The 27551-nt window shown below is 49.1% G+C and overlaps 11 protein-coding genes across 11 annotated transcripts; 9 read left to right on the top strand and 2 right to left on the bottom strand.

The window, feature by feature from the left end:
* Positions 1-2445: 2445 nt before the first annotated feature.
* Positions 2446-4067, top strand: N7503_002792 (PPIL4 family peptidylprolyl isomerase; the record flags this gene model as incomplete). The annotated part of the gene is made up of 4 exons (XM_057062339.1): positions 2446-2585; positions 2678-3375; positions 3428-3624; positions 3693-4067. Exons 1-4 carry the CDS (start codon positions 2506-2508, stop codon positions 4065-4067), a joined length of 1350 nt encoding a protein of 449 aa, XP_056926301.1. The 5' UTR covers positions 2446-2505.
* A 433-nt stretch (positions 4068-4500) lies between these two features.
* Positions 4501-6248, top strand: N7503_002791 (UDP-N-acetylglucosamine diphosphorylase). The gene is made up of 3 exons (XM_057062338.1): positions 4501-5247; positions 5326-6060; positions 6119-6248. The coding sequence occupies exons 1-3, from the start codon at positions 4522-4524 to the stop codon at positions 6188-6190; spliced, it is 1533 nt and encodes a 510-aa protein (XP_056926300.1). The 5' UTR covers positions 4501-4521; the 3' UTR covers positions 6191-6248.
* A 628-nt stretch (positions 6249-6876) lies between these two features.
* Positions 6877-7068, bottom strand: N7503_002790 (uncharacterized protein; the record flags this gene model as incomplete). Its single annotated transcript, XM_057062337.1, has 1 exon — positions 6877-7068. The coding sequence occupies one exon, from the start codon at positions 7066-7068 to the stop codon at positions 6877-6879; it is 192 nt and encodes a 63-aa protein (XP_056926299.1).
* Positions 7069-8551: 1483 nt separating this feature from the next.
* On the top strand, positions 8552-10758 carry gisB (putative zinc knuckle nucleic acid binding protein). The gene is made up of 8 exons (XM_057062336.1): positions 8552-8634; positions 8809-8839; positions 9138-9201; positions 9252-9287; positions 9343-9354; positions 9411-9452; positions 9510-9628; positions 9681-10758. The coding sequence occupies exons 3-8, from the start codon at positions 9147-9149 to the stop codon at positions 10200-10202; spliced, it is 786 nt and encodes a 261-aa protein (XP_056926298.1). The 5' UTR covers positions 8552-8634; positions 8809-8839; positions 9138-9146; the 3' UTR covers positions 10203-10758.
* A 170-nt stretch (positions 10759-10928) lies between these two features.
* N7503_002788 (recombinase DMC1) lies at positions 10929-12399 on the top strand (the record flags this gene model as incomplete). Its single annotated transcript, XM_057062335.1, has 8 exons — positions 10929-10967; positions 11023-11115; positions 11179-11274; positions 11328-11428; positions 11525-11952; positions 12038-12060; positions 12116-12278; positions 12332-12399. 8 exons carry the CDS (start codon positions 10929-10931, stop codon positions 12397-12399), a joined length of 1011 nt encoding a protein of 336 aa, XP_056926297.1.
* A 280-nt stretch (positions 12400-12679) lies between these two features.
* Positions 12680-14008, top strand: N7503_002787 (putative ribosomal small subunit assembly protein; the record flags this gene model as incomplete). Its single annotated transcript, XM_057062334.1, has 3 exons — positions 12680-13597; positions 13653-13732; positions 13950-14008. The coding sequence occupies 2 exons, from the start codon at positions 12680-12682 to the stop codon at positions 13659-13661; spliced, it is 927 nt and encodes a 308-aa protein (XP_056926296.1). The 3' UTR covers positions 13662-13732; positions 13950-14008.
* Positions 14009-14306: 298 nt separating this feature from the next.
* Positions 14307-17210, top strand: N7503_002786 (P-loop containing nucleoside triphosphate hydrolase protein; the record flags this gene model as incomplete). Its single annotated transcript, XM_057062333.1, has 3 exons — positions 14307-14385; positions 14453-14609; positions 14657-17210. The coding sequence occupies 3 exons, from the start codon at positions 14307-14309 to the stop codon at positions 17208-17210; spliced, it is 2790 nt and encodes a 929-aa protein (XP_056926295.1).
* An 802-nt stretch (positions 17211-18012) lies between these two features.
* On the top strand, positions 18013-18991 carry N7503_002785 (uncharacterized protein; the record flags this gene model as incomplete). Its single annotated transcript, XM_057062332.1, has 2 exons — positions 18013-18412; positions 18534-18991. 2 exons carry the CDS (start codon positions 18013-18015, stop codon positions 18989-18991), a joined length of 858 nt encoding a protein of 285 aa, XP_056926294.1.
* Positions 18992-19408: 417 nt separating this feature from the next.
* Positions 19409-19630, bottom strand: N7503_002784 (uncharacterized protein; the record flags this gene model as incomplete). The annotated part of the gene is made up of 1 exon (XM_057062331.1): positions 19409-19630. The coding sequence occupies one exon, from the start codon at positions 19628-19630 to the stop codon at positions 19409-19411; it is 222 nt and encodes a 73-aa protein (XP_056926293.1).
* A 3038-nt stretch (positions 19631-22668) lies between these two features.
* N7503_002783 (RNA-binding protein) lies at positions 22669-24102 on the top strand (the record flags this gene model as incomplete). The annotated part of the gene is made up of 4 exons (XM_057062330.1): positions 22669-22853; positions 22932-23036; positions 23105-23248; positions 23322-24102. The coding sequence occupies 4 exons, from the start codon at positions 22669-22671 to the stop codon at positions 24100-24102; spliced, it is 1215 nt and encodes a 404-aa protein (XP_056926292.1).
* Positions 24103-25678: 1576 nt separating this feature from the next.
* N7503_002782 (uncharacterized protein) lies at positions 25679-27488 on the top strand (the record flags this gene model as incomplete). Its single annotated transcript, XM_057062329.1, has 5 exons — positions 25679-26019; positions 26109-26152; positions 26212-26223; positions 26275-26478; positions 26533-27488. 5 exons carry the CDS (start codon positions 25679-25681, stop codon positions 27486-27488), a joined length of 1557 nt encoding a protein of 518 aa, XP_056926291.1.
* Between the last annotated feature and the right edge of the window lie 63 nt (positions 27489-27551).

The following is a 27551-nucleotide window of genomic DNA, read 5'->3' as shown; positions in this document are numbered from 1 at the left end:
GGTCTCTTTGATTGAATTGACACCCCTGTTTAAATTGGACAAATTTAGAGAATTTAGTCGAATTGATCGATCTAGACTAGGCATTTTTGAATTATTGTTTTATTTTCACTATCTACGATCTCCTAGGATAGTTGGGATTTGGGTATTGCATGAAGTGGAGTGGGAAAACCCAAAAGCAAAAAGTACAAGGGTGTTTCTTTAGCCCTCATTTTCAAATTGTTCTTTTTCTTTTTACACACTCTCTCTTTTTCTCTAATTGTTGTACCCAGGGGAAATGATATGCAGAGTTCCGTATGCATCCAATCCAGATTCCCCAGTCAATGCTAAAGACCAGCCAGCAGGACTGCCCCGGCGTTTTAGAGACTTGGTTTCACAAAGTAACGTCACACGGGTTATGACCTGATAGCCATGACAAGAACAAGTCCAGACAAGGAGATTAGAAAGGCCCTTTCATCCGCCACAGCAGACTTCAACCAATCAGTCAGGGGTACCTGTTTCTCCTCCACGTTCCCCTAGTCTAGAGGCTTGAGGGTTTGGGGGCTTGAGGGCTGGAGAATATAAAAAAAAAACCAACAAATTAGAGAAAAAAGAAAAAGAAATTCACAAGCAGACGACCGACAACGTTTGCCGAACTTCCTGGCGTCGATCCGGGGGACATCTTCCGGTGGATCGATCGATCGTCAAAATTCAACATGGAATGTTTGCTCAAGATCTGGTCGAAACGCTGATTGGTGTGGTGCCCCGTGTTAGATGGAGAGCGTTAGGGCCTTTTCAGATGCATCAAACAGGGCGTTAAACAGCCCGAATTGGGGGGCCCGGGGCGTTGAGCCGAGCCACAAGATGATTGGAAGCCTTTCCCCCCCCTAAAGCCTCTTAAAAATACATCTTGCGACAAACGCGCACACAGTCAAAAGTTTCATTCTTTCAGGTTGCCCCATGTCTCAGACTCAGAGACGCAGTCAATGTCTCGCACAAGATAAGAGGCTAGAAAAAAGAAAAAGAAAAAAAAAAAGGCTTGACACCTATCATTTTGATCAGCCGGCGCTAGCATGCACTAGGGTTTGGTAGATCTAGTGAAGCACGCGCTGTCAGGAATAAGTACCAGGATCCATGGCCTTAAGGTTGTGTCTTGATCGCCGACATGGATTGGCGGATCCGCTTGGTAGCTGTTAGCGCTTCCGCGCGCCGCACCTAGATCGAAATGGCAAGAACAAAAAAGCAATGCCAGCAAGAAATTGGGTATGTGCCAGATTCATAGGGCCTGGAACCATTCCGGCAACAAAGTCTGAATGTCCCAAGCTCAAAATGGAAAAGGGGAAGATTGAAAAGCCGCGCCTATGATGCAGGAGATTCCGGGATACTGGGATGTACTAGGGTAATGAGGTCCAAGTCCCTTCACAGGGAGACATAGCTGTTCTTCGTACGGGGTCATTGGCTCTTCGTACCTCTAGGATTTCCGTGTATCTGAAAGAATCGAAGCTGAAGTTGGAAGAAGGGAGGAAAAGCACTCTCCCCGTTCTTCTGAGTTTCAAATACCCGGAGCCGGCAGAGATGAAGAGTCAATGGGCGGAGTCTCTCAGCAACTCCGGGTCTGACATTGCACGACATGGGGCAGAGTCAGGAGAGACAAATCGGGCTTAGCCAGCTGACTCTGACTTGACTCGCCAGGAATGTTGAAATTGAAACTAGTCTTTGCACTAGGAGGGATACCTTGCACCTGGGGCAACTATTCCCTGTGTGCCGAAGCCTCTCGGAGATACTGCTGTTTCGAGTTGGTTTAGCTTAAACTTTCTGGTGAATTTCTTTTGTTTTCTACGGTGTCAGGCTTAGAAAGGGAAAGGCCTCGTTCATGATCTTCGTCCCCCACGTGTAGGTATGGGGTTGAGAATAACAGATGTGTCTTCTTCTCATGCCTGCAGGAGGCCGCCCGTTTTGGCCTCCCCCCCACCGTTTTCTGTCGTGGAACAAGTCATCCGAGGGTTATCCAGAGAGGTCACTGCGCTGACAGGTCGTGGTACTGTGTAAGTCATCCTGAAGTCAGACTCGGGGAGAAGATCATGAGAAAATGGGTTAGAATAGAAGAACCCCTTCAGTTCTTGCGGTTCGGACTGACTTCGTGCATGACCTATTCCGAGCAATCGGTGAGGGGATCTGCAGCAAACAGCTTCAGATCTGCATATGGATCTGAAAAAAGGGTTAGGGGAGCTTGTCCAACTGGGACACTCGGAAGATATGCCGGTCGATTGTGAAGGGACAGAATGTGAAGTGGCACAAAGGAAGGCGGGTCGATCATCCGGAGAAGCTATGAGTGTGGCCTGCATGTGGACTTAACAAAAATCCTCCTAAAGCCAAGTGGTACAAGAATGAAAACCGGTGATGCATCTTTAGTTCCCCGTTGTATCAACAGCTTCTGATTGGTCCGAGCTCCGCGTCGATCTTTCTTTCCGACTTCTCTCTTTCTGCGACATCGATCTGGAGCAAGAAACACACAACCCTGCTTCCCAAATGAGCGCCTTGCTGGAGACTTCCCTGGGCGATATCGTCATTGACCTCTTGGTTGACGAGTCGCCCAAGGCTTGTGAGAAGTAAGCGCCCTGTTCCCCCCCCTCCCTCCCTGTCCAATGTCGTGCCGCATCCAACTGTGCTGAACAAGAAACTAAGCTTTTCTTCGTCATAGCTTCCTGAAGCTGTGCAAAATCAAGTATTACAATTTCTCCCCCGTTCACAGCGTCCAAAAGAACTTCTCTTTTCAAACCGGCGACCCGCTTGGCCCTGACGCCCCCGAGAGCGATGGCGGATCTTCGATCTGGGGCTTGCTGGACGGCCCCTCTAAACGCACCTTTCCAATCGACCTGCCGAAGCTCAAGCATACCGAGCGCGGAATGGTGAGCATGGCAACCGTTCCAGCCACCAACGACCCCGACCAACGCCTCGCCGCCAGCCAGTTCTTAATTACCTTGGGTGACAATCTGGACTACTTGGATGGGAAGGCGGCTATTTTTGGCAGAGTCGTTGAGGGATTTGATGTGTTGGAAAAAATTAATGATTCGTTTATCGATGATCGAGGTCGACCCTTGAAAGACATTCGTATCCGCCACACCGTCGTTCTAGATGATCCCTTTGACGATCCCTCGGGGCTCGTCGAACCGCCCGAGAGTCCGCTGCCATCTAAAGCACAATTGGCGACGGTGCGAATCGCGGACGATGAGGAGTTGGATGATGAGATGGACGAGGATGCTATGGAAAAATTGCGCCGGGAGCGCGACGCTCGTGCCCAGGCCTTGACCTTGGAGATGGTGGGAGACTTGCCGTTCGCCGACGTCAAGCCCCCGGAGAATATTCTTTTTGTGTGCAAATTGAATCCGGTGACTCAAGGTTTGTTCGGACTTTTTCCTTGGATTAATTTCGCGCTAACCACATCTTATAGATGAGGATCTACAATTGATATTTAGTCGATTTGGCGTCATTCTATCCTGTGAGGTAATCCGGGACAAGCGTACTGGAGATAGTCTGCAATACGCCTTTATTGAGTTCGACAACCAGAAAGACTGCGAACAAGCCTACTTTAAGATGCAGGGTGTGCTTATTGACGACCATCGGATCCATGTCGATTTCTCTCAAAGTGTATGTCCTCAGATATGCGCCGCGTCGAGCTCCATTTCTATGAGTTATTTGCTGACATGCAGCTACAGGTCTCCAAATTGTCCGAGAGTTGGCGCAATGCTACCGTCACCAAGCGCAGGCAGCGAGGCGGATTCGGTGGTGTCGCCGATCTTGAAAAGAAACGCCAGTACCGAGTGCCTGATGAAGTTCGAGCGGACAAGACTGATGATAGCTACAATATGGTCTTTGATAAGAACAAGCGCCGAGATCGACCGTCTGGACCGCCTGACGCTGGTGAGGAGCGTCGTCGCAGTCCTCCAAGAGATACATACCGGGATCGACGAGATCAAGATCGACCTCGTCGCCGCTCTCCAAGTCGAAGCCCTGGGCCAAGAGACCGCCGAGACCGCGATCGCTACCGTGACAATCGTCGGCGAGATGATCGATATGATCGTCGACGATGAATGTAACATATTTAAACCAAAAATGGATATGCCTGGTATACCAATGGACTACATATCGATTCAATATAGCAACATCAGCCTGCGCCTCTTTGAACCCATCAATTCCAAACATCAATAGTAGAAAACCGGATCGGTAGCTTGCCCCGCTAGCGGGGCATATTCGGGAATGGCAATCCAATGGCCAGGTCTCACCCGGAGACTCACTCAGGTTCCTCTGTCCGTGGCTCCGATTCGTCTCAGACACTAAAAATAATTCGTAGCCTAAACCAAATGTGGGTTTAGTTGAGGTGTATCCCTAGTTACGGTGTGGACGCAGCTACAGCTTCACCCCGCGAATTGGAATTTATTTACTTTTCTTCCCGCCACTTCCCCCCCTTCCACTCTTCCCTCTTCCACAACTTTTCCCTTATATCCCACATAAACCTCCCTTACACACACAAATTACTTAATCACAATGGCTGCGGCAATCAAGGAGACCGTCTCCAACCTGATTGGCAAATTCTCGGGTGCTACCGAGGAAGTGCCCCGGGAGCCCTCGACTGAAGAGTTCCAGTCCCTGCAGGAGAAGTACACCCAGGCTGGTCAAGGACAGGTCTTTGCCTTTGTTGATGAGCTCGAAACCGTCGAGAAATCTAAGCTCTTCCATCAACTATCCAACTTTGATCCCACCCGCATCAATGAGCTGGCCAACGTTGCCCTGAACCCGCCCAAGACCGAGCAGACCACCGCCACGGTCGAGCCCCTCCCCGACTCCGCTACGGCCTCTATCATCGATTCCGACCCCTCCGATCTTCAGAAATGGTTCGACGCTGGTCTGAAGCAGGTTGCCGAGAACAACGTCGCTGTGGTGCTGATGGCCGGTGGCCAGGGTACCCGTCTGGGTAGCTCGGCGCCCAAGGGTTGCTTTGATATCGGTCTGCTGAGCCAGAAGTCGCTGTTCCAGCTGCAGGCGGAGCGTATTCTGAAGCTGCAGGAGGTCGCGCAGAAGACTTACGGCGTCCAGTCGGCGATTATCCCCTGGTACGTCATGACCAGTGGCCCGACCCGCAAGCCGACAGAGGAGTTTTTCGAGAAGAGCAAGTACTTTGGACTTGACAAGAGCAATGTTTTCATTTTCGAGCAGGGTGTGCTGCCTTGTATCTCCAACGATGGCAAGATCCTGCTCGAGGGCAAGGGCAAGGTATGATTCGTTAATATTTTTTTTATTCTTCTACATTTGTCTACTTGAGCAGCATGGATTGCTAATGCGCCACTATAGGTTGCTGTTGCTCCTGATGGAAACGGTGGAATCTACCAGGGTCTGGTGACCTCTGGAGCCCGTGAGGACATGCGCAAGCGTGGCATCAAGCACATTCACATCTTCGGTGTCGACAACTGCCTGGTCAAGGTGGCCGACCCCATCCTCATCGGTTTCTCCGCCGACAAGGACGTCGATATCGCTACCAAGGTTGTGCGCAAGCGTGACGCTGCCGAGTCTGTCGGTCTGATCGTCCAGAAGAACGGCAAGCCCGACGTTGTCGAGTACTCCGAGATCGACCAGGAGACACGCGAAGCCAAAGACCCCAAGCAGCCTGAACTGCTCAAGTTCCGTGCCGCGAACATTGTCAATCACTACTACTCCTTCCGCTTCCTCGAGTCCATCGAGAACTGGGTGCACAAGCTGCCCCACCATGTGGCCCGCAAGAAGATTCCTTTCGTTAACCCCGAGGACGGTGAGGCTGTGAAGCCTACCAAGCCTAACGGCATCAAGCTGGAGCAATTCATCTTCGATGTCTTCCCCATGACCCCGCTTGACAAGTTCGCTAGCATTGAGGTGCGTCGCGAGGACGAGTTCTCGCCCTTGAAGAATGCCCGTGGCACCGGTGAGGATGATCCGGATACCAGCCGTGCCGATATCTTGAAGCAGGGCCAGCGGTGGATCGAGGCTGCCGGTGGTATTGTCGTTACCGACGGTGAGGCTTTTGGAGTGGAGGTCTCTCCTCTGATCAGCTACGTATGTTTCTTCCATCTATCTCCCCTTTTACACGAACAATGCTAACTATTTTCTGTAGGCTGGTGAGAACCTGGAGTTCCTTTCTGGTCGGGAAATCAAGGCCCCGGCAATCCTGGAGCGGGAAGAGTAGATGCACATTCCTTGCTTAAAAAGATATTGAGAGCACCTAGTGTAGGTGTAAATCCTCGGGCTGCATTTTGGTTGTTACTGTTTATTTTCCCTTTCTCCTTTTGTAGGGATATTGAAACGAAGAAATGAATTGCATGGTATTTTTACACACTTTACATAAAGGCTGTGTCTACATATATCCCGGCTCGCATGAAACATTACGTGAAGACTTAAATCAAGCGATGTCACGTAGCCGACTCAGGGTCACTCTTAATCTCCTTCGCCCCGGAGTAGCCAATTGTGATCAAGTGGATATCTGGGTATGTGCTCGAGAAAAATTACTATCAAATTTTGAATATTGAACCCTACCTAACCGTTAGGTAATGTAGTATTCGAATATGACTGCGTCTGTATTGATTTCACGGTAACTTTCCCGCTTTCTCTCGATTTATAGAGCCATTAAAACGAAAAAATGTCATGCATAGGGAGTCCTGGTTGGTATCCTCATTTGGGACAAGGGTGATACTAATAACATCAGTATCCGTCTAGTCGTAATAGAGTATGACTCGGTAGGAGGATAGAGACTTGCTCTATTACTTTCAAGCCCTGCTGCTTCAGGAAATCTCCCGGCCATTAAGAAGCCTTACTAAGGCTGAAAAATGCTCATTTACGCTGATAGCGACACATGTTTCAATAGCCAACCCTTTGCTACCGAACCCGAGAGTTACCACCAAGGATGCGAGTAATGACAGCGAGAATGAGCGTATTGACGCCAAGAGCGAGAGCATTGGTGCCGAGGGTAAGTCTAAAAACATTGAAGCAAGAGAGGAGGCTATTGACATCGAGGCCAGGAGCATTGTCGTCAAGATCAGGGTCTTTGAGACCAGGCCTGAGACCCATTGCGCGCAACAGTCAAACCATTGAGACATATTCATATCAAGCTTTAGTGGACGTGCTTTTGGAGGAGACCTTCATTCAGAAGGATCTTTTCATGTCAATGTTCGGATCGATGACCACATTTCACAGCGTCTTCGATCGGTCATGGACTCATGGGAATATGGGCGTAATTGGGGCGTAATTGTGACGGGATTCGACTTGAACCAACAGCCAATTCAGGGCTGAATCGTCCGTATATACACCTTGCAATTGTCTCTCTCCACCTTTGATCAACCAGAATAGTAATATTATCGAGTACATACCTAAGCTCCTACCTGCCTATAGTAGTCCAAATTTGGAGATGCGCTAGCCGTTTGGGCTGGGTTGGCTCCTGAGGCGCCAATGATCGGCACGACGTATTCGATCTATACATTGCAGTTGAATTTGACTGCGGAGTTTCACGGACACAACTTTGATGAGAAGTTGAACCTCACGTGGCTATGCCTTTAGATCAGTTAAGAAATTAGCAGTGTGTATTGCCGAATTTCAAGGTCTTGATTTACCGATGAGACCTCCCGAGGTCGTCCTGAGGGTCAACGTGCCACTTTAAAGTGTCTCGTGAAAGCTGCGCGCTGGCTTCAGATAGCTTTGCGGTTTCAAAGACGATGGTTGGAAATTTTCGAGACTCGACGCATGCGGGACAAATCTTATATTGGCCTGAATTAAGCGGGTCATATGGTCTTTGAAATCTAGAGAATCGAGTACAGCAGCATGTTGCCTAGAATAAAATTACTGCATTTGCTTAACACAATACATATGTGCTTAGTGAAGTGTCAGACTAATTTCTATGGGGTTTTCTTTCACACTTCAAATCGAAGTCCCGGCAACAATAGAGCGCGAAAAGCAGATGCCGCAACATTCTCTAGGTACTACAAAGTATCGAGGCACCTAATGCAGATCCAACATCTCCGGCTGTATTAATGTTTTACGGTTAAATTTCCCTTTTTCTCTCTTGCTGCAGGGATGTTGAAATGAAGAACGACATTGCATAGTACTTTTTATCTCCTGTTGATCAGAGAATGGACTTGGTTGCATTGGTCATGAATGAATGAATTCCTGGAATGTAGGGGCTCTATAGTGCAATTTCAACCCTGAATTGAGCTCGTGGGAAGCTTTATCTACTATGCTGTACTCTGTAGCGCTTGCCGTGTCAGCAGTACTAAGCTATAGCTTGAACTATGACCGTTGGTAAGCTTGAGCTGATTGGGTCGGTTACGTCATCTCAATACATCTTTTAGCCAAATAACTCATTCAATGAGCGTATATATCCCGGAGCTTTGGTTTGAAACAAATGATGAATTCTAGACTTTGATCAATCTTGTTACATATCAATGAAATCAAGACAGAGGTCGTCGAATGACAGCGCAGGTGAATCAGCAACCTCGCTCGATACGGAATCGCTCGGGAACGGAGGAGCTAAAGTTTTGACGAGTTTGCACCCCACGACCTTTTTTGTGATTCTCTCCTTCATTCCTCGTTGAATTATAAGTTATATCGCTGTTTGAAGGGTTTCGATTTCCCGGTGTTTTGGTAAGTGAAGTCATTGTGCGCTTGGGGGCTAACGCTGCTCCCCCCACTTTTTTTTCTCGTGTTTTTTTTCTTGGTGGGCTGTCAAGAACGTGGTGTTCTTCCCCATTGTTGGTTGAATTTGCGCTTCTCCTCCACAAGGTTCTCAAAGCTAACAGGGTCCCTGAAACTCAATAGACTTTGAAATTGGCAAGGATATTGTTCTTTGGTGAGTCTGCGCCTTTGTTCTGCCCGTCGTTTTCTGTTCCCCGCGCGGATCGTCGGTCTCCCCTCTATCCCGCACGATGCAATTTTTGAACATGCGACAAAATCGAAATATCCACTCCGCTCTTTGGGTCCCATGTTGGACAATCGTACGCACATGATCACACTGCAGCTTTGGTTCTCGGTCTTCCAATGCATTCAGATCGAGAAGAAATGGCCACGTCGGGATAATCGGCGACCGGAGGCTTGCGGGCTTGGGGAACGACATGTCGAAGTCGAATTGGGCTGACGCTCGTTGGTAGAAATCAGAAATGATGTTGTCTCGTCGTGCGTGCTACAAGTGTGGCAACATTGGCCACTACGCCGGTCAGTTGAGAACATTTGGTTTGTCTAGAACCTTTCACTAACTGGCGTAGAGGTCTGCTCTTCCACTGAGCGCTTGTGCTACAACTGTATGTATATCCATACTTTCTTTGTCTTGATCTAAAGCTAATAACTATATCATAGGCAAGCAGCCTGGTAGGCATTTCGTGTGACCGTCCCCCGATCTACAAAGTCTCATTCTTCTCAAATAGGCCACGAGTCCAGCAGCTGCCCCCTTCCTCGTACTACCGAGAGTAAGAAACCCACTCCAGTCGATAATTTCATGTTAGCCATAGGCTGACTTTCAATAGCCAAGCAGTGCTACAACTGCCAGGGCCTTGGACATGTCCAGGCTGACTGCCCCACTCTGCGCCTGAACGGTGGTGCCAACGGCCGCTGCTACAACTGCGGCCAGGCCGGCCACCTTGCCGTATGTTGAACTCCTTATGTCATTTGGGCAGGTTTACTTACAATTCACACAGCGCAACTGCACTAGCCCTGCCGTCCCCAACGCTGGCCGCCGCCCCGCTGGAGCTGCTCGTGGCGGCTTCCAGGGCCAGGGTGGTTTCCGTGGTAACTTTGGTGGTTTCCCCCGCACTGCCATGTGCTACAAGTGTGGTGGTCCCAACCACTTCGCCCGTGACTGCCAGGCCCAGGCCATGAAGTGCTACGCCTGCGGCAAGCTTGGTCACATCTCTCGTGACTGCACCTCCCCCAACGGTGGCCCTCTGAGCCAGACCGGCAAGGTCTGCTACAAGTGTGGCCAGCCCGGTCACATTTCCCGCGACTGCCCCACCACTGAGGCTGCTGCTGCTGCTGCCCCTGCTGCCTCTGATGCGGCCGCTGCTACCGTTGCTGTGGATGCCACTGCCTCGGCTCCTATTGCCCCTGTCATCTCTCCTGTCGCCACTGTCGAGGCCGTTGAGGCTGGTGAGACCGATGCCTCCGCTGTGGCCCCTGCTGCCGCTCCCGCTGCCGCTGCTCCTACCACCGCTGCTGCATAAGCGAATTTTTGATATAACCTGATTTCTCACCACCGTGCCATGCCCGGACTTATTTACCCCCATTTCTTCTTTCATCCCTGTATTACGGTCACTTTCAACCCCGAACGATCCTTTTTTTATCTCTCCGGAGTCTTCATTTGCATATATTGGCCATGCTCCCTTTGAATTGGGTATTGGTTTGAATCTGTTTGTTTATCGTCTTTGTCTTTTCTTTTCACCTTCCCACTTGTTATGTATACGACGATCAAACAGAAAAAGTTCTTTCCCTTTTTCTTTTGAAATCACGAACCCCGGTTTCCCTCAAGCTGACTTGGTCTTGGTCAAGTCTCATGGTTGGCGTCTTGTCTATTTGTTACTCCCAGTCGAATCTTTGATTCGATGAAATCTACTCTTGATTGCGGTTTTCCCGGATGGGCCCGGAGAGAGAGCGAGAGAGGATGAGAGAATGAGGAGTGGTGGATGCAGAGAAAGAGAAAGAGAAAAGCAGATCGCAGTGTATTTGGAATGGGGCCTTTCCCGGTGAGAAGATTCCTTGGTGCTGAGAATATGAAAACGCAATTCTTTCTACCTTTATCAGTGTAGATTGTTGTCTAGTAAAGTCAGTAGTTGTGTAGAAGAACATGGTATACCTTGAAAGGTCAAACACTGTTCTGTAGGAGACCCGTGACTCTCCCTCTCACCCAAGTTTCATTCTTCGGTCTCTCACTTTCCATCACCATCGCCAAAATGCCTGGCTCTGATGCGGGCGATGAATTTGATGTCGAGGTTTGTCTCATCTCAGAATCATCCAGTTGATGCCTTCGGACTTAACTTCCATCAGGACTTCATCGTTGATATCGATGGTATTCAATCCCACGGCATCGGAGCTGCAGACATTAACAAGCTCAAGGCCAATGGGTACTACACTGTTGCTGTAAGCACAGCTCTCCAGTTGATCCGTGAAGTATTTGAAGTTCCCTGTTAACACAGATACCAGTCTGTACATGGAGCCACTCGCAGAACACTCCTCAAAGTCAAAGGCTTCAGCGAAGTCAAGGTGGAGAAAATAAAGGAAGCTGTCCAGAAATGTCTTGTCAGTTCAACACTCTAAGCCCTTAAAACAACTTCTAATACATGATGCATCAGCCCTCGACGGGATTCATCACAGCCATGGAGCTATTCCATCAGCGCAAAAAGGTCGTCAGAATCTCAACAGGAAGCAAACAATTTGACTCTATTCTCGGAGGGTAAGTTGACTTCTTCATAGATACACAACCTAACTCAATGACGTTGAACACCGCAATCCTGTCTGATTTAGTCTAATCTGATCATCTCATATATAGCGGCTTCCAAAGCATGAGCATCAGCGAAGTCTTCGGCGAGTTCCGCTGCGGCAAAACCCAACTCTCACACACGATGTCCATTATTGCCCAGCTCCCGAAGTCGATGGGCGGCGCTGACGGCAAAGTCGCATACATCGACACAGAAGGCACATTCCGACCCGAGCGTATCGCGCAGATCGCCGAACGCTTCGGCGTTGATCCGGGCCTGGCTCAAGAGAATATTTCGTATGCGCGTGCTCTGAACAGTGAGCATCAACTGGAGTTACTGAATACGCTGAGTCGAGAATTTGCGGATGGGTCTTATCGACTGCTTGTGATTGATAGCATTATGAACTGTTTCCGGGTCGACTATTGTGGGCGTGGGGAGTTGGCGGAGCGTCAGCAAAAATTAAATCAGTTCCTGATGAAACTGGCGCACATGGCTGAAGGTAAGCTCGTCACCTCTATCTAACTTTCTTCAAGCTCCATGCCTGTTTTTGTTCTCTTAGATGTTTGGTGCTGATGTTTCTGCAGAGTTCAATGTCTGTGTCTTGATGGTCAGTATACCCCCTGTCTTTCGATAATTTTGCGCTAGCATCTAACTTGTCCTAGACAAATCAGGTCCAGAGTGACCCTGGTGCAAGTGCCCTCTTCGCCGGCGCTGATGGTCGCAAGCCTGTCGGTGGACATGTACTTGCTCATGCGTCTACTACTCGAGTGCTGCTTCGCAAAGGCCGTGGTGAGGAACGGGTGGCTAAGATACAGGATTCACCTGGTAAGTTTTAGTCCGAATAATGCAATTTCATAGTGTATTCTGATGTCTCATAGATTGTCCTGAAAGAGAAGCCACTTATGTGATTACGAATGGAGGTATCAACGATCCAGACCAGATTTGAGTTATATGGGATAAACATCTCAGACACAACAGCAATATGTGAAGGATACCCATCTTGATGGGAATATATGTATTATATTATAATGTTTATTCCATAGTAACGCAGTCGACATTCCACTTATTTGCAATTTCTGTGACTACATCCTCTCAGGAATCTCAGCTTATACTTGCTTTGGTTCACCGCCCTTGGACCCGCCCCAGCCATACGGCAGAATTAAAAAAACTGCGAAAAAGTCACCAACTGAACCGGCGAAGAATTAACATTAAACCTCATCACCAAAATGAAGAGAGACGCCCCAGAAGTGGAAGGGTACATCACCCTCCCACTCCAGCTCCCAACGCTCCCAATCTTTCCCAAACCAGCCACCCACTACCTCTACATTCGCCCTCACGAACCTCGCGTTCCAGACCCCGACTCCTCTCGCTCTCTTTTCATTGTCAATACCCCCATCGACACAACAGAAACCCACATCGCCCACCTCTTTGGCAAACAACTCGCCGCTGGCCGTGTTTCAAGCGTCCAATTCGAAGATGTTCCCGCCAAGAAGACCAACGTCGCACCCTCAACAGAAAACAACCTTTCCCACCGCAGCAAGAAGCGCAAGCGTGTCACAGCCGACGATCTCCAGTCCCAGCTAGACGAGATCACCCTCCCATCAACCTGGGACCGCCAACTCCAAAAGAGCGGCGCCCACGCCATCGTCGTCTTCGCCGATCGCGCTAGCATGGAAGCAAGCCTTAAAGCGGCCGCCAAGGCCGCAAGAAAGGGTACAACCATCGTCTGGGGCGAGGGTATCTCTACAGACCGTGTCCCCGCACTAGGCGTGCAGCGCTATCTCTCCCACGAACGTCGCCGATACCCCGCCCGTAGGGAGTTGTTAACGGCCGTCAACGATTTCATGACTGTTTTCGCGCAGGTCTCCGAGGCACGGAAGCGCGAGGAGTCGAGGAAGAATGCGGAGCCGGACGAGGATGGATTCGTTACTGTTACGCATGGACCTAAGTTGAATTCTGTTGCGAGGGAGGATGAGATGAAGGAGTTGATTGCGAAGGAGAAGAAGAAGGCTGAAGGATTGGAGGACTTCTACCGGTTCCAGTCTAGAGAGAAGAGGAAGGAGAGACAGCAAGAGTTGCTTAAGAAGTTCGATGAGGATAAGAGGAAGTTGGCGGATATTAAGATGCGGAAAGGAAAGATTCGGGTGAGTTTCCTTGCTGTGACTGACTTGGTGAATCCCACGCTAACTGATTTTCTAGCCTGAGTGAGGTGTCTATAGCATGGCAAGGCGTTCTGGGAGTTTCTATGGACAAAAACCAAGCGTCCTGGTACATAGGGAGTGAGTTTTTTTCGAATTTCTTGTTTTTGCCTGTTCCAATTCAATGCATACTCCAATGATGAATTCGCTGGGGCCAGTGTAGCAAGACGCGCTTCGCCGCTGTCTGCCATGCCATCAAAAACCAGCATTATAACAATCTTCTCACCTTCTGACAAAAACCCAATGCCACGGAGTCTGATATCGGTTTCTATATGGCATTTGCTGATCGGTATATTAGTTTATCAGTCATTTAGTGCATCGGTTATGTGTCCATGTGAATACAAAAAAGAATTTTAAGACATCAATATATTCCTGTCTTGAATCAAGCATTCAACTAATTTGGAAATGGCTTCCACCAATGACCCACTTGCCCATCATAGGTCGCGTTTTCTCCACTTCGGCGGTTGTATTTGGAAGTACAAGAAGCTCTCCGTGCCTTGTTCTAAAGATAGAAAATGGCTAGATGCTACTTGATATATTTAAGCGCCGAGGGAAGGTCACATGATAGTGAGGCTGAGGGTAATTGTCCAATTTATGAGAAGTTGGGCATTTATCTGCGGAGTAACACAACATAAAGCACATCGCCATATTGACGATGGCCTCCGTATCTTTTGGCGGCACAAACTCGGGTAACCAGGTGGGAATAAATCATGGAACGATCCATATGCCCCCAGGTAGGTTCACAAGGTCATGGTTAAGCCAGGTCAAACCTCGGAATCGCCTAACCATTTCCGGGTTCAGAACGAGAGCGACCAGAAACTCCACCCGCTCCTCTATCGACCGTGCCGTTCCGTCGTGATCCAGACTATGTCGATCGTGGAACGCTGCTCGATCAGATATGTGAAAAGGGGACTAGACCAAGCGCTAGGATAGCGCTTGTTGGGCTCGGCGGTGTGGGGTAAGTGAAGATGGACAACAGATCGATTACTGCTAAGACATTTGAAGGAAATCTCAACTTGCGATCGAACTGTCTTACCGAATCCGGGAACAATCGCCCAAGACATGGGTTTTCTGGATTCACGCAGGTAGTGCGGCTCGGTTTGAGCAAAATTGCGGGGATATCGCAGACCGAGTCAAGATCCCTGGACGGAAAGACCCCTCGGCGAATATATTTAAGCTCATTCACGACTGGCTTGCCGACGAGAGGAATGGAAAGTGGGTTTTGATTCTTGATAACGTCGACGATAGCCGGTTCCTCCACGAAGTTCCGCCTTCAGGACGACCACTCCTGGAATACCTCCCAGTTACAGATAATGGGTCAACAATTATCACATCTCGAAGTAGAGGTGTTGTCTCTATCATAGTGGAAGACGCCGATATCATTCCAATAGAACCGATGGATTCGTCACACGCGACGATGCTCTTTGAGAAGAAGCTACGAGCGCAAGCAGAGAAGGAAAGCATCATTCAGCTCGTCACTACTCTTGACTGTGTACCACTCGCAATCGTGCAAGCCGCAGGCTATATTAAGCAAAGGACCCCTCGTCTTTCAGTACCACAGTATTTGAAGGAATTTCAGAAGAGCGATGGCAAGAAAACAAGTCTACTGAACCATAACGGGGGACAGCTGCGTCGAGATAGAGATGCCAAGAACTCTATTCTGATTACCTGGCAACTATCATTTGACCACATACAGCAATCCCAACCGGCGGCAGCGGGCCTTTTATCACTCATGAGTTTTTTCGACCGCCAGGGCATTCCTGCAGCTTTACTTCAGCATCATTTAGCAGAAGGAAGCGACGACAATGGGGAGAGTGGAACAGAGTCTAGTATAGATCATGATTTTGAAGAGAATATACAGGTTTTAAGAGACTACTCGATGATCTCTATCAGTGTTGATGGAGCGACCTTCGAAATGCATCGGCTAGTACAACTGGCTATGCGGAAGTTGCTCGAGGTCCACGGACAACTCCAACGGTGGATGCAGCAATTCATCGAGATACTTTGGTGTGAGTTTCCCAACGGAGAATTTGAGAATTGGGCTGTTTGCCAACCGCTCTTTTCACATATACAATCTGCTGTCCTGCAATCACCGGATGACGAAGGGATTTTACCAAAATGGGCCGACCTGCTGAATAGAGCAGCTTCATTTGCGCTCACGAAGGGAAATGTTCGTGAGAGCGAGGCTCTTGCAGTCTTGGCTATGCACATAAGAACAAAATTGTTCGGTTCACAACACAAGCATACGATTGATAGTCTTGAAATGGCAGGACGGGCATATATACTTAGCGGTAAATGGGAGGATGCAAAAACTTTGCAGCTAGAAGTGATCAGATATCGCAAGCAGGTGCTCGGCACAGAGCATCCGGAGACACTGGATAGCATAAGCAACCTGGCATCAACCTACCAATATCAAGGACAATGGAAGGAGGCCGAAGAACTCAACGTACAGGTGATAGAGACCAGCAAACAGGTGCTTGGGCCAGAGCATCCTGACACTCTGATAAGCATAAGCAACCTAGCATCAACCTACCAATATCAAGGACGATGGAAGGAGGCCGAAGAACTCATCGTGCAGGTGATAGAGGCCCGCAAACGGGTACTCGGACCAGAGCATCCTAGTACTCTGATGAGCATAAGCAACCTAGCATTGACCTACCAGGACCAAGGACAATGGAAGGAGGCCGAAGAACTCAACGTACAGGTGATAGAGACCAGCAAGCAGGTGCTCGGACCAGAGCATCCTGACACTCTGATAAGCATAGGCAATCTAGCCATGACCTACCAATATCAAAGACGATTGAAGGAGGCCGAAGAACTTGAAGTCCAGGTGATAGAGGCCCGCAAACGGGTGCTCGGACCAGAGCATCCCAGCACTCTGATGAGCATAAGCAACCTAGCATTAACCTACCAGGACCAAGGACGATTAAAGGAGGCCGAAGAACTCAGCGTGCAGGTGATAGAGGCCCGCAAACAGGTGCTTGGGCCAGAGCATCCTGACACTCTGATAAGCATAAGTAACCTAGCATCAACCTACCAGGACCAAGGACGATTGAAGGAGGCCGAAGAACTCAGCATGCAGGTGATAGAGGCCCGTAAACGGGTGCTCGGACCAGAGCATCCCAGCACTCTGATGAGCATAAGCAACCTAGCATTGACCTACCAGGACCAAGGACGATTAAAGGAGGCCGAAGAACTCAGCGTGCAGGTGATAGAGGCCCGCAAACAGGTGCTTAGGCCAGAGCATCCTGACACTCTGATAAGCATAAGCAACCTAGCATCAACCTACCAGGACCAAGGACGATTGAAGGAGGCCGAAGAACTCAGCATGCAGGTGATAGAGGCCCGCAAACGGGTGCTCGGACCAGAGCATCCCGACACTCTAGTCAGCATGAACAACTTGGCCCATAACTGGAGGTCATCTGGTCGACTTAAAGCTGCTTTACAGCTGATGACAGAATGTGTCCGACTCCGCAGCCTAAAATTAGGCCCTGATCACTGGCTGACTCTTGAATCAACATCTATCCTAAATGACTGGAGAAGGGAGAGATATGTATAAGCCTTTGCATGCAACTTTTGAGCAACTTATGAGCTATGGCACTGCTGAAAGATACATACATAGGAATTGATTATGTGTGAAGCATGGAAGCCAATTTGCAGAGACTCCTAAATGTTGATTGAACACCACAGAGTTTTAGTTGGGCACCTCACATGTATAGCTCATGCAGTGATCGTGACTCAGAAAACTGACCTGATGTCGCTTGACCCAGGTCAACATACAATATAACGTTTCACTTGAGTCGGGATATATGCAAGAAAAGGCGCCAGCTCAGAGGTTATTGCTGAGGTCCATAATTACCTTCATATTCAAGGATGGCCTAGTGTGACCGAGTGAGTGCCTTGGTGTGTATTCAACAATACTACTAATTTGAATTTCGAATACTGTCCCTTGCCTAATGCCATTAATGTGGATTTCAACTGACACTGGTGTTCAATCAACAGTTCTCATGTCCCAATAGTACGTTGGCTCGATCAACGGTAAAGCACAGACCAAGGCTTGGCATCACATCCCACTCAAGCTTGTACGTCCGGAAACCCGGAGCTTCTAGCTTTGACGCACAGCTGTTAGGTCTGTATGTTTAAAGAGACACCAAAACCTAGAACGTGAGATCGTGCTTCCTGAATAATGCATCGGCACTTGTAATGTGAAGTCGTGGCTACGGATCGTTCGCACCCCGCAGACATATCACCCATTTGACACTCTACAAACCCATGCTAGCTCACATCACCATCTTCCTCTCTCGCTCACTTGTTTTGTTTGAAACAAACATTCTCCAACCCCCGCCACAAATCAAATCAAAATGTCAAACACTGCAACCCCAGAAGAGACCGACACAGAGTCAGACGTGGAATTCGAGGACGTGCCTCTAGCTGCAGCACCAAGATCAGCACCAGAAACAGACAACAACGGCACCTCCTCAGTCCACTCTGTTTCTTTCCAAACAGAAACACCACTATGGGTTCCGATGCTTTCTCTGCCCGAGCAACGCGCTGAGCCCCTCCGTCCCGGCTCGACAGAGGAAACTCAACTGCGCGGTCGATTGAGCACAGGCATCGAAAGAATCAACTACCGTCACATGAAGTCTGAGATGGGCATGGATGGAAGCGAGACCCGAGCTTCAGAGAAAAGATTCGAGAATTTCGCCCAGTTAGCACGGGAGGTGGGGTCGTTGGTTGATTCGCTATGGGCATCGGCAACTCGTGAGTATATGTTTCTTTTCTTCTCAATCTTCAGATTCCCTCTTTACTCCCATGCTTACATGTTTCCCCTCTCCGATTCTGATGAATCTATGTCGTCACGAATAAATCTAACAATATCCAGCCTCCATCCAAGTCGAAGGCCTTATCACTCTTGCCGGAATGACCGAAATGGCTCTGCCAACCTACAAATTCGATCCAGAGGCTACACTAACCATCCTGCATAAATTTGACTCGATCTTCGCTGCCCTTTGTACCGGTCAGCACCCGGTTACTAAAGAACCCATTCCCGGCGCCGCGGCGGACCATCCGCTCGTGACGCAGACGCAAAAGGTTCGGATTCGCAGTTTAGCAGAGACGACGCGGTACAAGATCTTCTCTTGTCTTGAGAGCTCTGGTTCGAGCAGTTTTTCTGAGTTGAATGGAAGTGGAAATGTGGTTTACGATGATGAGCCCTTGGATGCGGATACTCCTATGCAGCCTTGGTTGATGGAGGCTGCGAAGGTTTATGATCAGACTTTGATGTTGTTGGCGGATCAGGGTGAAGGTGATGATCTAGATGGGGGATTTTCGGCGGATTGAATGTTTTGATGCAGGGTGCCCGGTGTCCACTGTTTTGACTGTTTTGTATGGCTTACTTGGTTAGAGTGGATACGAGGTTCTGATGGTAGTTTCAGAAAATAAATCTATCTTCAACAACTGGTCAAAACCATACTCTGTAGAGCGACTATTGACGGGTGGCAAAGTTTATCTTCAAAGTTATAATCGTGGCTAATTAGAATATGATTATCTTTACACGCCTGAATCCTCCACACATTGAAATGCAGCATTCTCCGACAATATGGATTTAATTAAACGTACCAAATTAAACGCCCAAGCTAGCCCTCTAGTCCCACTACACACGCCATAGACGACAAAGAATTTTCTCGAAGACACTAGAAATAAGCCCAAGCAGAAAAAAAAACACCAAAAAAAGATTTATAGTGGGGTGACCCAGTGTCAGGTATACTTGCGTCCCAAATCTCCAAGGGAGGTAATAGCAATGACCGGTCGAGTGACCCGTATGCGCAATACCTCGACCAAACGCTTGTAACGATCGAAGCGAGTCCCGGCCTTCTCTTTGGATAGAGCGTCGCGAACTAGTGTGGATTCGAGCCCTGAAAGTGGAGCCTCTTTGCGTTTTAGGGATTGCTCAGCCTCGGGCCTGAGCCATGTGTGCATATTTAGTTTAGTTTCGATTCTATTCGGGATAATGGAGTTTCAACGTTTGCCCCATTGAAACCTTGAAAAGTGAGTGATTTCATTGCTTACTTTTTAAGGCTCTCGATAATCCATCCTGATATATATTCATAGGGTATGCCCTTATTTCCTAAGTCCGGGTGGAGAGGAGCTTGGGTTCCATGGTTCCCGCGCCCAATTATTAATATGACTTTGTTGGGAAATGCGCGGTTTTTCCGCGTCGTGTCGTGTTCGCGTTGATATTACATCTTATACCTGGTACTCGGTACATTTCTGGGTATTGCATAAAGTATATCTTGATTCTGCACTCCGGTATTCTCCCTGGCAATGCTGCAGGGAGGTTATGACAGGCTGAATCCACATAGGTTAATTCTAGTCTAAGGTTGTGTAACTAGGGCAGCAACACGAGATGCAAGGGTTTTTCCCCGAAGATTTGGGCATCAATCGTCTGTTTCGAACTGATCTCATAGATCAACGGGTCCCCATTCCCCTTGCTCATACCAGCTTCACCGAGGGATGTAAAATCAAACTCTATATGACACCGATCTGGATACAAGAATTCTAGGATATGCACACTTTAATCTACTGAATTTCACACTGATTGCACTGATTCTATAAGCGTAGGATAAGAGCGAATGAAAACGCGTCTTGCCAAGCGGAGCTTTCGCCTCCACGCCAAGCTTGATCCTAGAGCTCCTCGGTAACTCGAATACGACTAGAGACGGACTCTCGACCAATCACCAGCCAGAACCAGCCATGCTCGAGTCCCATGGTTCTGGTTCAGGTCGATGTTGCTCAGCTTGTATTGTGCATTTGGTGACGTATTGCACATCCTTGCGTTGTAAGCGCGGGAGAAGGTCCGACATGGATCTGAGAACCTTGCTTCGAGAAGGTTTACAGCCGAGGACACCAGTACCTAGAGGGTACCGCACGGCTGCATGATGATTTGTCTGGCGGACATGGTGCCCTGTTTGTACTGCTTACCTTGATTACCGATCAGGTCATGCCCCTCCTCCAGCTTGAAGCTGCAGGTTTTCTAAATCGGGGTTTCCAGGTTTTTTTTTTTTTTTTTTGACCTTTATGTATCGGGCTGACACCCTGGTGTATGGTGTCTTGGTTTTACCCGCGATGGCCCATTTCCACGGTTCTGTGGCGTCCGGTGGAGCTCTGCTGTTTCCGTTTGTTCTGCAGGCTTGCGGACGAAGGATCTGGTTTAGCTTGGGATTATAGACCCTGCATTATATAGATGCAGACAATATTTATTTTGCAAGCGAGGTACATTTATCTAAAGCTGTAGTGTATCCGGGGCTCATGGCAATAGATTCGTATTGTATTTATGACCTCAGGCTACCCCGTCCTAGTATTTCGATAAGCATTGAGGGGATGCGACAAGTCACATTCAAAGGGTAGCGACAGGCGGTCCTTGCAGAAAATGCACTCCCTTGTATGGCTTCCCTGCATTCAAATTATTCTTACTTTTGGCTCTAAACAAGACTTAGAAGGCAAACCCAATAGAAAACCTGCAGTGATCGGGTATAACGGAACTTTTAGGTAGAGATCGGCTGAGGAGCTGGGGGTGGGTTTTACTATGCGATTCTGCATAGAAACTAGTACCCCGGGATCTGGTTTCGGCAGTGATATCATCTGCATACCAAACAGATCTGTACTGCTGAGAGAGGGAGTAAATAAAGGATATTACATCCATGGACACTATACCAGTTATGTAGTTATTCAAGAAGTCAAGGTCTACAGGATTATGTAAAAAACGAGAGAAAATAACATGACCGTACCGTACCCTGGATTACCTCGTAATCTCACGTAAAACCAACCAAATCCCTCCCTTAGTAGCGTAATGGGCTTTCCCACTTCCCCTCTAACTCGCAGAATCTGAGATTTCAATTCTTCGTTCCCCTCCAACCTTCTTCATCCCTCCTTTCCTATTGTTCCACCTCTCGGTTTGCGGATTTCGTTCTGTCTTGCGCTTCGGGAGTTCTTCTCAGGTTTTCATCACCTTTTTTCGTTTTGAAATTTGCCAGGTTCTTCCTCCCCTTGGTAAGTCGTGTGTTCGCTCTAAAGCCTCTTTCATCATCGCCTCTCCCCAGTCCTACTCTCACCAGCCACAACTACATCACTATTTTCCCTTCAAAATCAAAATCTATGCCGGGGTCAGAGTCTTATCGCCTCACTTTCGCGATTCTTTACATTCATCGGTCGCTCGCTTGCTTGCGCCCACCACGGCTGAGATCCAGCTTTCCTCGGAATATCGCGTCGCTGAACCCTCCACCCTGCGCCGGTCGCTTCTCTTCCACGATCGCAGTCACTTGTCGCCAGCGTCGCAGAAACGTCACACTCTGATCGCATGGGTTAAATGGACAGTGGGCGATGAGAAGTGGAGCCTGGTGGACGGTCGCAATTCAACGCCGAGACCTGGACGGAAACGGCCGGCGCATGGTGCGGAACCAAGTGATTCAGCACTCGCTATCCACAATTTGCTCTGCAACATTCGATTCCTTGCCGAAAAGGCTTACCTACTCCGGCGGTTTCCGTTCAAACCATCAAATTGCGCTTAAGCGGAGCGCTGCCCGAAAGAATACATGGTCTCAGTGCGGTTTCCGGCATATCGTCGCGGCTGAAGTTTGCGTCAGCCTTGCCATTTGACAATCATCTGGACCGCTTTCACTTCGCCCCCAAAAATTATCGGACCAACTTCAGCTTCACCTGACCCTGGCGTGGATCTTGATTTCAGTTTCCCCACATCTTTGCTATCACATTCTTTTCTTTGTATTCGCCCTTCTTTTTTTTGAGCGTTTGATGCATGCGCTTCCATCTCTTTCTCACCATTCTATGCTTCCACCTTTTTAACACATTTTGATCAGGAAACCTAACGCCCATCTCTTAGTTTTTGGGTTCACGAAGTGCTTCTTGATCTTACGGTCTTTCCTTAACGACTCAACGAAATTTCAGTCGACCAGACCGTTTTATATTCTTACGTCGAATTTTCGGATACGTTTGATCGCACAATGTCTTTCAACAACTTTGATTCCTTCCCCAACCAGGCTGACGCCGCCGCCGCTGGTGCCCCGGCTCCTGCTGACACCACCATGACCGGCCAGGCTGACCCTGCCACTGCTGGTTTCCAGGGCCCTGCTCCCGATGGATCCGCTCCCGTTCCCCAGCAGGGTGCTGATGGCAAGACCACCCTGTGGTACGTTTGATATTAACTGAACTGATTTTACCTCAGATATCTGTTCTTTGGATATAAGACTAACCTATTTGGAAATAGGATGGGTGAGCTTGAGCCCTGGATTGACGAGAACTTCATCCGTAACCTCTGGTTCCAGATGGGTGAGCAGGTCAACGTCAAGATGATCCGTGACAAGTTCTCTGGGTAAGACCATGATTACCTCCCCCTAATTAACTCTTTGATGATTCCCGAGGTCCTAATGTTGGTAGTAGGAGCAATGCTGGCTACTGCTTTGTTGACTTCTCCTCCCCGGCCGCCGCTGCCAAGGCCCTCTCTCTGAACGGCACTCCCATGCCTAACACCAACCGCGTCTTCAAGCTGAACTGGGCTACCGGCGGTGGCCTTGCTGATCGCAGGTAAGCGCATCTCTTGTGCAGGTATTGCGTCATCAATACATTATGGCTAACCTATTTTCTTTGAATCTTCCAGCCGCGATGACCGTGGTCCCGAGTACTCCATCTTCGTTGGTGACCTTGGTCCCGAGGTTAACGAATACGTTCTTGTCTCGCTTTTCCAGAGCCGTTTCCCCTCGTGCAAGTCCGCCAAGATTATGACCGACCCCATCAGCGGCATGTCCCGTGGCTACGGTTTCGTTCGCTTCTCGGATGAGACCGACCAGCAGCGTGCCCTCACTGAGATGCAGGGTGTCTACTGCGGCAACCGTCCCATGCGTATCTCCACCGCCACCCCCAAGAACAAGGGTCCCGGTGTTGCTGCCAACATGGGCGGCATGCCCGGTCCCGCTGGCATGTACCCCCCGATGAACGGTCCCCCCATGGGCTTCTACGGTGCTCCCCAGCCTATGAACCAGTTCACCGACCCCAACAACACCACTGTGTTTGTCGGTGGTCTGTCTGGCTACGTCACCGAGGACGAGCTGCGTTCCTTCTTCCAGGGATTCGGCGAGATCACCTACGTCAAGATCCCTCCTGGAAAGGGCTGTGGTTTCGTTCAGTTCGTTCAGCGCCACGCTGCCGAGATGGCCATCAACCAGATGCAGGGCTACCCCATCGGTAACTCCCGCGTTCGTCTGAGCTGGGGTCGCTCTCAGAACAACTCCGGCCCCGCCGGCAGCCCCTACCGCCCCGCTCCCCCTCCTCCCCCCATGTACCCCTCCATGGGCATGCCCCCGGCTGCCCAGCACTACGGCGGGTTTGCCCCAATGAAGGTTAGCAGTCACCCCGGCAGCCCAGCCCCAGAACACTCTTGAGTAAAGGCTCGGTCGGCTGACTCTTACATTCTCTCTTCATAGTAAGCGTTCCTTTATTCAAGAAAGCACCAGCAGGAGTTGTTTGCATCATTTCAATGATGGGTCCCCCTTTGTGTGATAAACAAATTTGCTATTCCCCCTGGTTTCGAGACTCAGCGCTCTATAGCTCTTGATGAGCATTCGTTTCCTCCTGTGCTTCGCATTTCCGTGAGCGCTTATTATCCTAGCAAGATGAGCCCCCCGTTTTTTTATTTTTATTTCACGTCTCTTTTTGTTACCCAGGATCGTGGACGTCTTCTTTTTTTCGTTTCCCCCTCTTGTATCCCCCACACAACGTTCGTACTGCGTTTTTTAACGTTGTGTTTCCTTATCTCAATGCCCCTTTCTTTATTTACGTCTATGCTGCTATTTTTCAATTTTTCCTCCCCGCCCTGGGGTCCTTGTTCGCGTGTAACGAAAGTGCGTATTTTTCATGCGGGTCTTTTTTACTCTATACTCCTTGGGCAGGCATTCTGCGAAAAGTTCCACTTCTTCCATCCCTCGCAATCCTATTTCCTATGTCCTCTTCCTTTCATCGAGCAGCCAAATTGAACTATGTTCGCTTCGACTACTGTTGCGTTTCGCCGTCCTTTTCCTTGTCTTTCTTTGTTAGACTGATGACGGCTTGTACAACACGCTCTGCTTCGTGCGTCTCCGCGTTTGTCGAATTTCGTTCTATAACCATTGTCATGCACTCTTTCTGATTTTGATGTCACGTGCATCTGGCAATTGTCTTGGTACTGATCTCCTACAATGCTCTCTCTCTCTCTCTTCAACCGGGTTCATTAGGGTTGGTTGAAGTCTGGAGTAGTGTAGCAACCTCAGTTGACGTCCATTCTTGCCAGGGACTCAAGACTCCCTGTAGCTGTGGAATCATGGTTCTGGCGCACTCGTGGAGGCGTTGTCTTATTTTGTTTCCTGGATTCTGTTCTGCATTGACTGAGTCTTGTCATGGTTAGCCAATCTCGTATCTTGTAACATTCGGAGACTATGTCTCGGTTTCTTGCTGGCGTTCTTGTCTTTGGCTTGGATGATTCCCCCTTCGCTATATCATCTTTGTTCCGCCATTCCTTTGGGAATTTGAGGGATTTCGACAGAAATACAGTATGATCGTATTTAACTTGGTACATGTAGATTCGGTTTTGGTAACTAGGGTTGCAGTAGAAAGTTTCAAGTTTCGCCTAGGCTTGTCATCTCCTGATCTCTTTTCTTCTCTCTGTATGGCCTGAGTTATCTCATGATCTCTGAATTAGTGTTCTCATATGTCCATGATAGTGCTTGGACCTTGCTCACCTCGTGATAAGAGTATAGATCAGTTTGGGACGGAGTTGTTCGCCTGTTTGCACCTTCCTTTTAGCCATCACTATGTGTTCCTTCTTCGTGATGTTGTTTACTTCTGATCCCATCCAATCCAATCCAAATAAGGCAGGTGCATTTGCCATATATCTCACCAATTCAATAAGCATTCACCATCGTAAACAGTTTTTCCTCATCCCCCATTCTTACTACTACTTACAAGCGACCACCAACCGATGTCATGCGTTACGAAAATTGGGATGTGTTGCTTTTCCCCGAGGGTTGCAAGGTGCCCATCCAGGAGTTCAAAACGCAATGCTTCGTGACCAAAGATACCGAGTCCCCATACCTCCAGATTTCTGCCTCCATGAGTCCTCCGTCCTACTATCCGGCTCAAGGGAACGTTGGTCAAGTCCCCGTTCTGACGACCTTCATTCCGAGCATACCCAAAGACAGTTGCTTTCGTGTCTCCATCCACAGCTGGGACAAGCCGCGCCCTAGCCGCTTTATGGAGAAGTTGATGGAACCGGAGGACGTGCTGATGTTTGAGGGCCGGGTCTACATCGATGGGCAGCTTATTGCGTAAGCACTTTCAAGATTGGTTTTGATGACAGGCACTTGGAACACCGCGATGGGCTTCTGTGAATCTAAAAAAGACTGACGGACACTAGTGGCGGTATCTTTGGTCAGAGAACCATGTGGCCCTATGTTATAGGTATGTTCATGCGATGCTCGAGCTCGGCTTGAAGATGATATGCTTATTGTTGGGTTTAGATTTTAGTACTCGTATGGAATCACCCTCGTCCCCTTCAGGAACATGTGCTTAATTTATCGCAGATATCGACCGTGACGGCAATCAAGACGTGCTTCGTTTCCCTGCTTTTCACTCCGAGATCTTGGACCAACAACACTGGGATGCTGGAGACCCCTTCGGCCGGATCAAGGTAACCCTTTCCGAGGGCTTTGCCCGTCCAAACCGGTCTCCTCCTTTTGAGAGGGTCAAAGATGTGATCTCTTTGTCTTTCCAGCACGCCCCGCTAGGTAAGTGCATTGTGATTCATGCTATAAAGAACGAGATTGCTGACAGGATGACAGACATCTTGGAATATTCCAACATTGCTTGGCCCAACTCTAACATGTGGACCCAGGCCTTGCGAGCCGGGTCCAAACTCGACTCTACTAGAAAGATCGGTGGTGCGGGGGCTGATGATAGTCCTCATGGCCATTCTCCTTCCCGACCAGAGCCTCGACTCCTACAAACAACCAGCAGCGAGTCCAGTAGTACTCAGAGTGGAATTTCCAACGCATGGTCCTCCAATGCATGGGTTTCCAACCGTGCATTTCCCTTCCCTGTATCCCAGTGGGACCGTCAGGGGCCAGAACGTCGATGGGGGTTCTACCCAGAGCGTTACCTTGAACCACTTATGACTGATAAAGTTATTGAACCGTTGATCACCGATGACGTTTGGAACCATCGGGGTGCCCGATCTTCCCGTGAAGATGTTCCCATGCCAGACTACTCCAGCATCGGCAGCAGCCGTGCTATGTCAAGCGTGGCTGGAATGAGCTATGAACACAGCAAACAAGCCAGTATGTCAACGCCGATCGATGACGATCAAATTAACGAGTTAATCCAAGCCCTGACCCCAACCAAAGTACCACCCACAACTGGCACTCGGGCGCCTTCCAATACCCCGTCGACTTTGCTTGCAGCAGCAAAGCCTTCTGCTGTAGTCGAAGTCAGCCATAGCAGCGCACGTACTTCTGCTCTGCGAGAACTCTCGCAGCCCAGTTCCCGAGATGTATCCGGGTCAAGCAACATATCTCTAGCGGTTGAGAAAATTACAGCTCCATCCAAACTTGCTGATGTTCCCAGTGACAACATCAATGGCAAGAAAGAACGGACCAAGGAAAACTCCAAAGAATTCCTGCAGAAGAGTTCCCGGGAGGATCTAGTCGAGGACCCAAAGGAGAATGGTGCGCCTCAGGAGGAGAAGATTGACAATGGAGAAGTGCAAGAGAGTGAAGGACCTATTACTGTATTACTATGAAGCGAGGGGCATCAACGAGGGGCATCACGGTATTCGTATTCTATTTTTATACTGTTCATCATG

This window comes from Penicillium pulvis, assembly GCF_028828015.1.
Source record: "Penicillium pulvis strain IBT 33274 chromosome Unknown contig_12_segment0_segment0, whole genome shotgun sequence".
NCBI lineage: Eukaryota > Fungi > Ascomycota > Eurotiomycetes > Eurotiales > Aspergillaceae > Penicillium > Penicillium pulvis.
The sequence above is the reverse complement of the archived record's forward strand: the minus strand, read 5'-3'. Positions and strand labels throughout refer to the sequence as shown.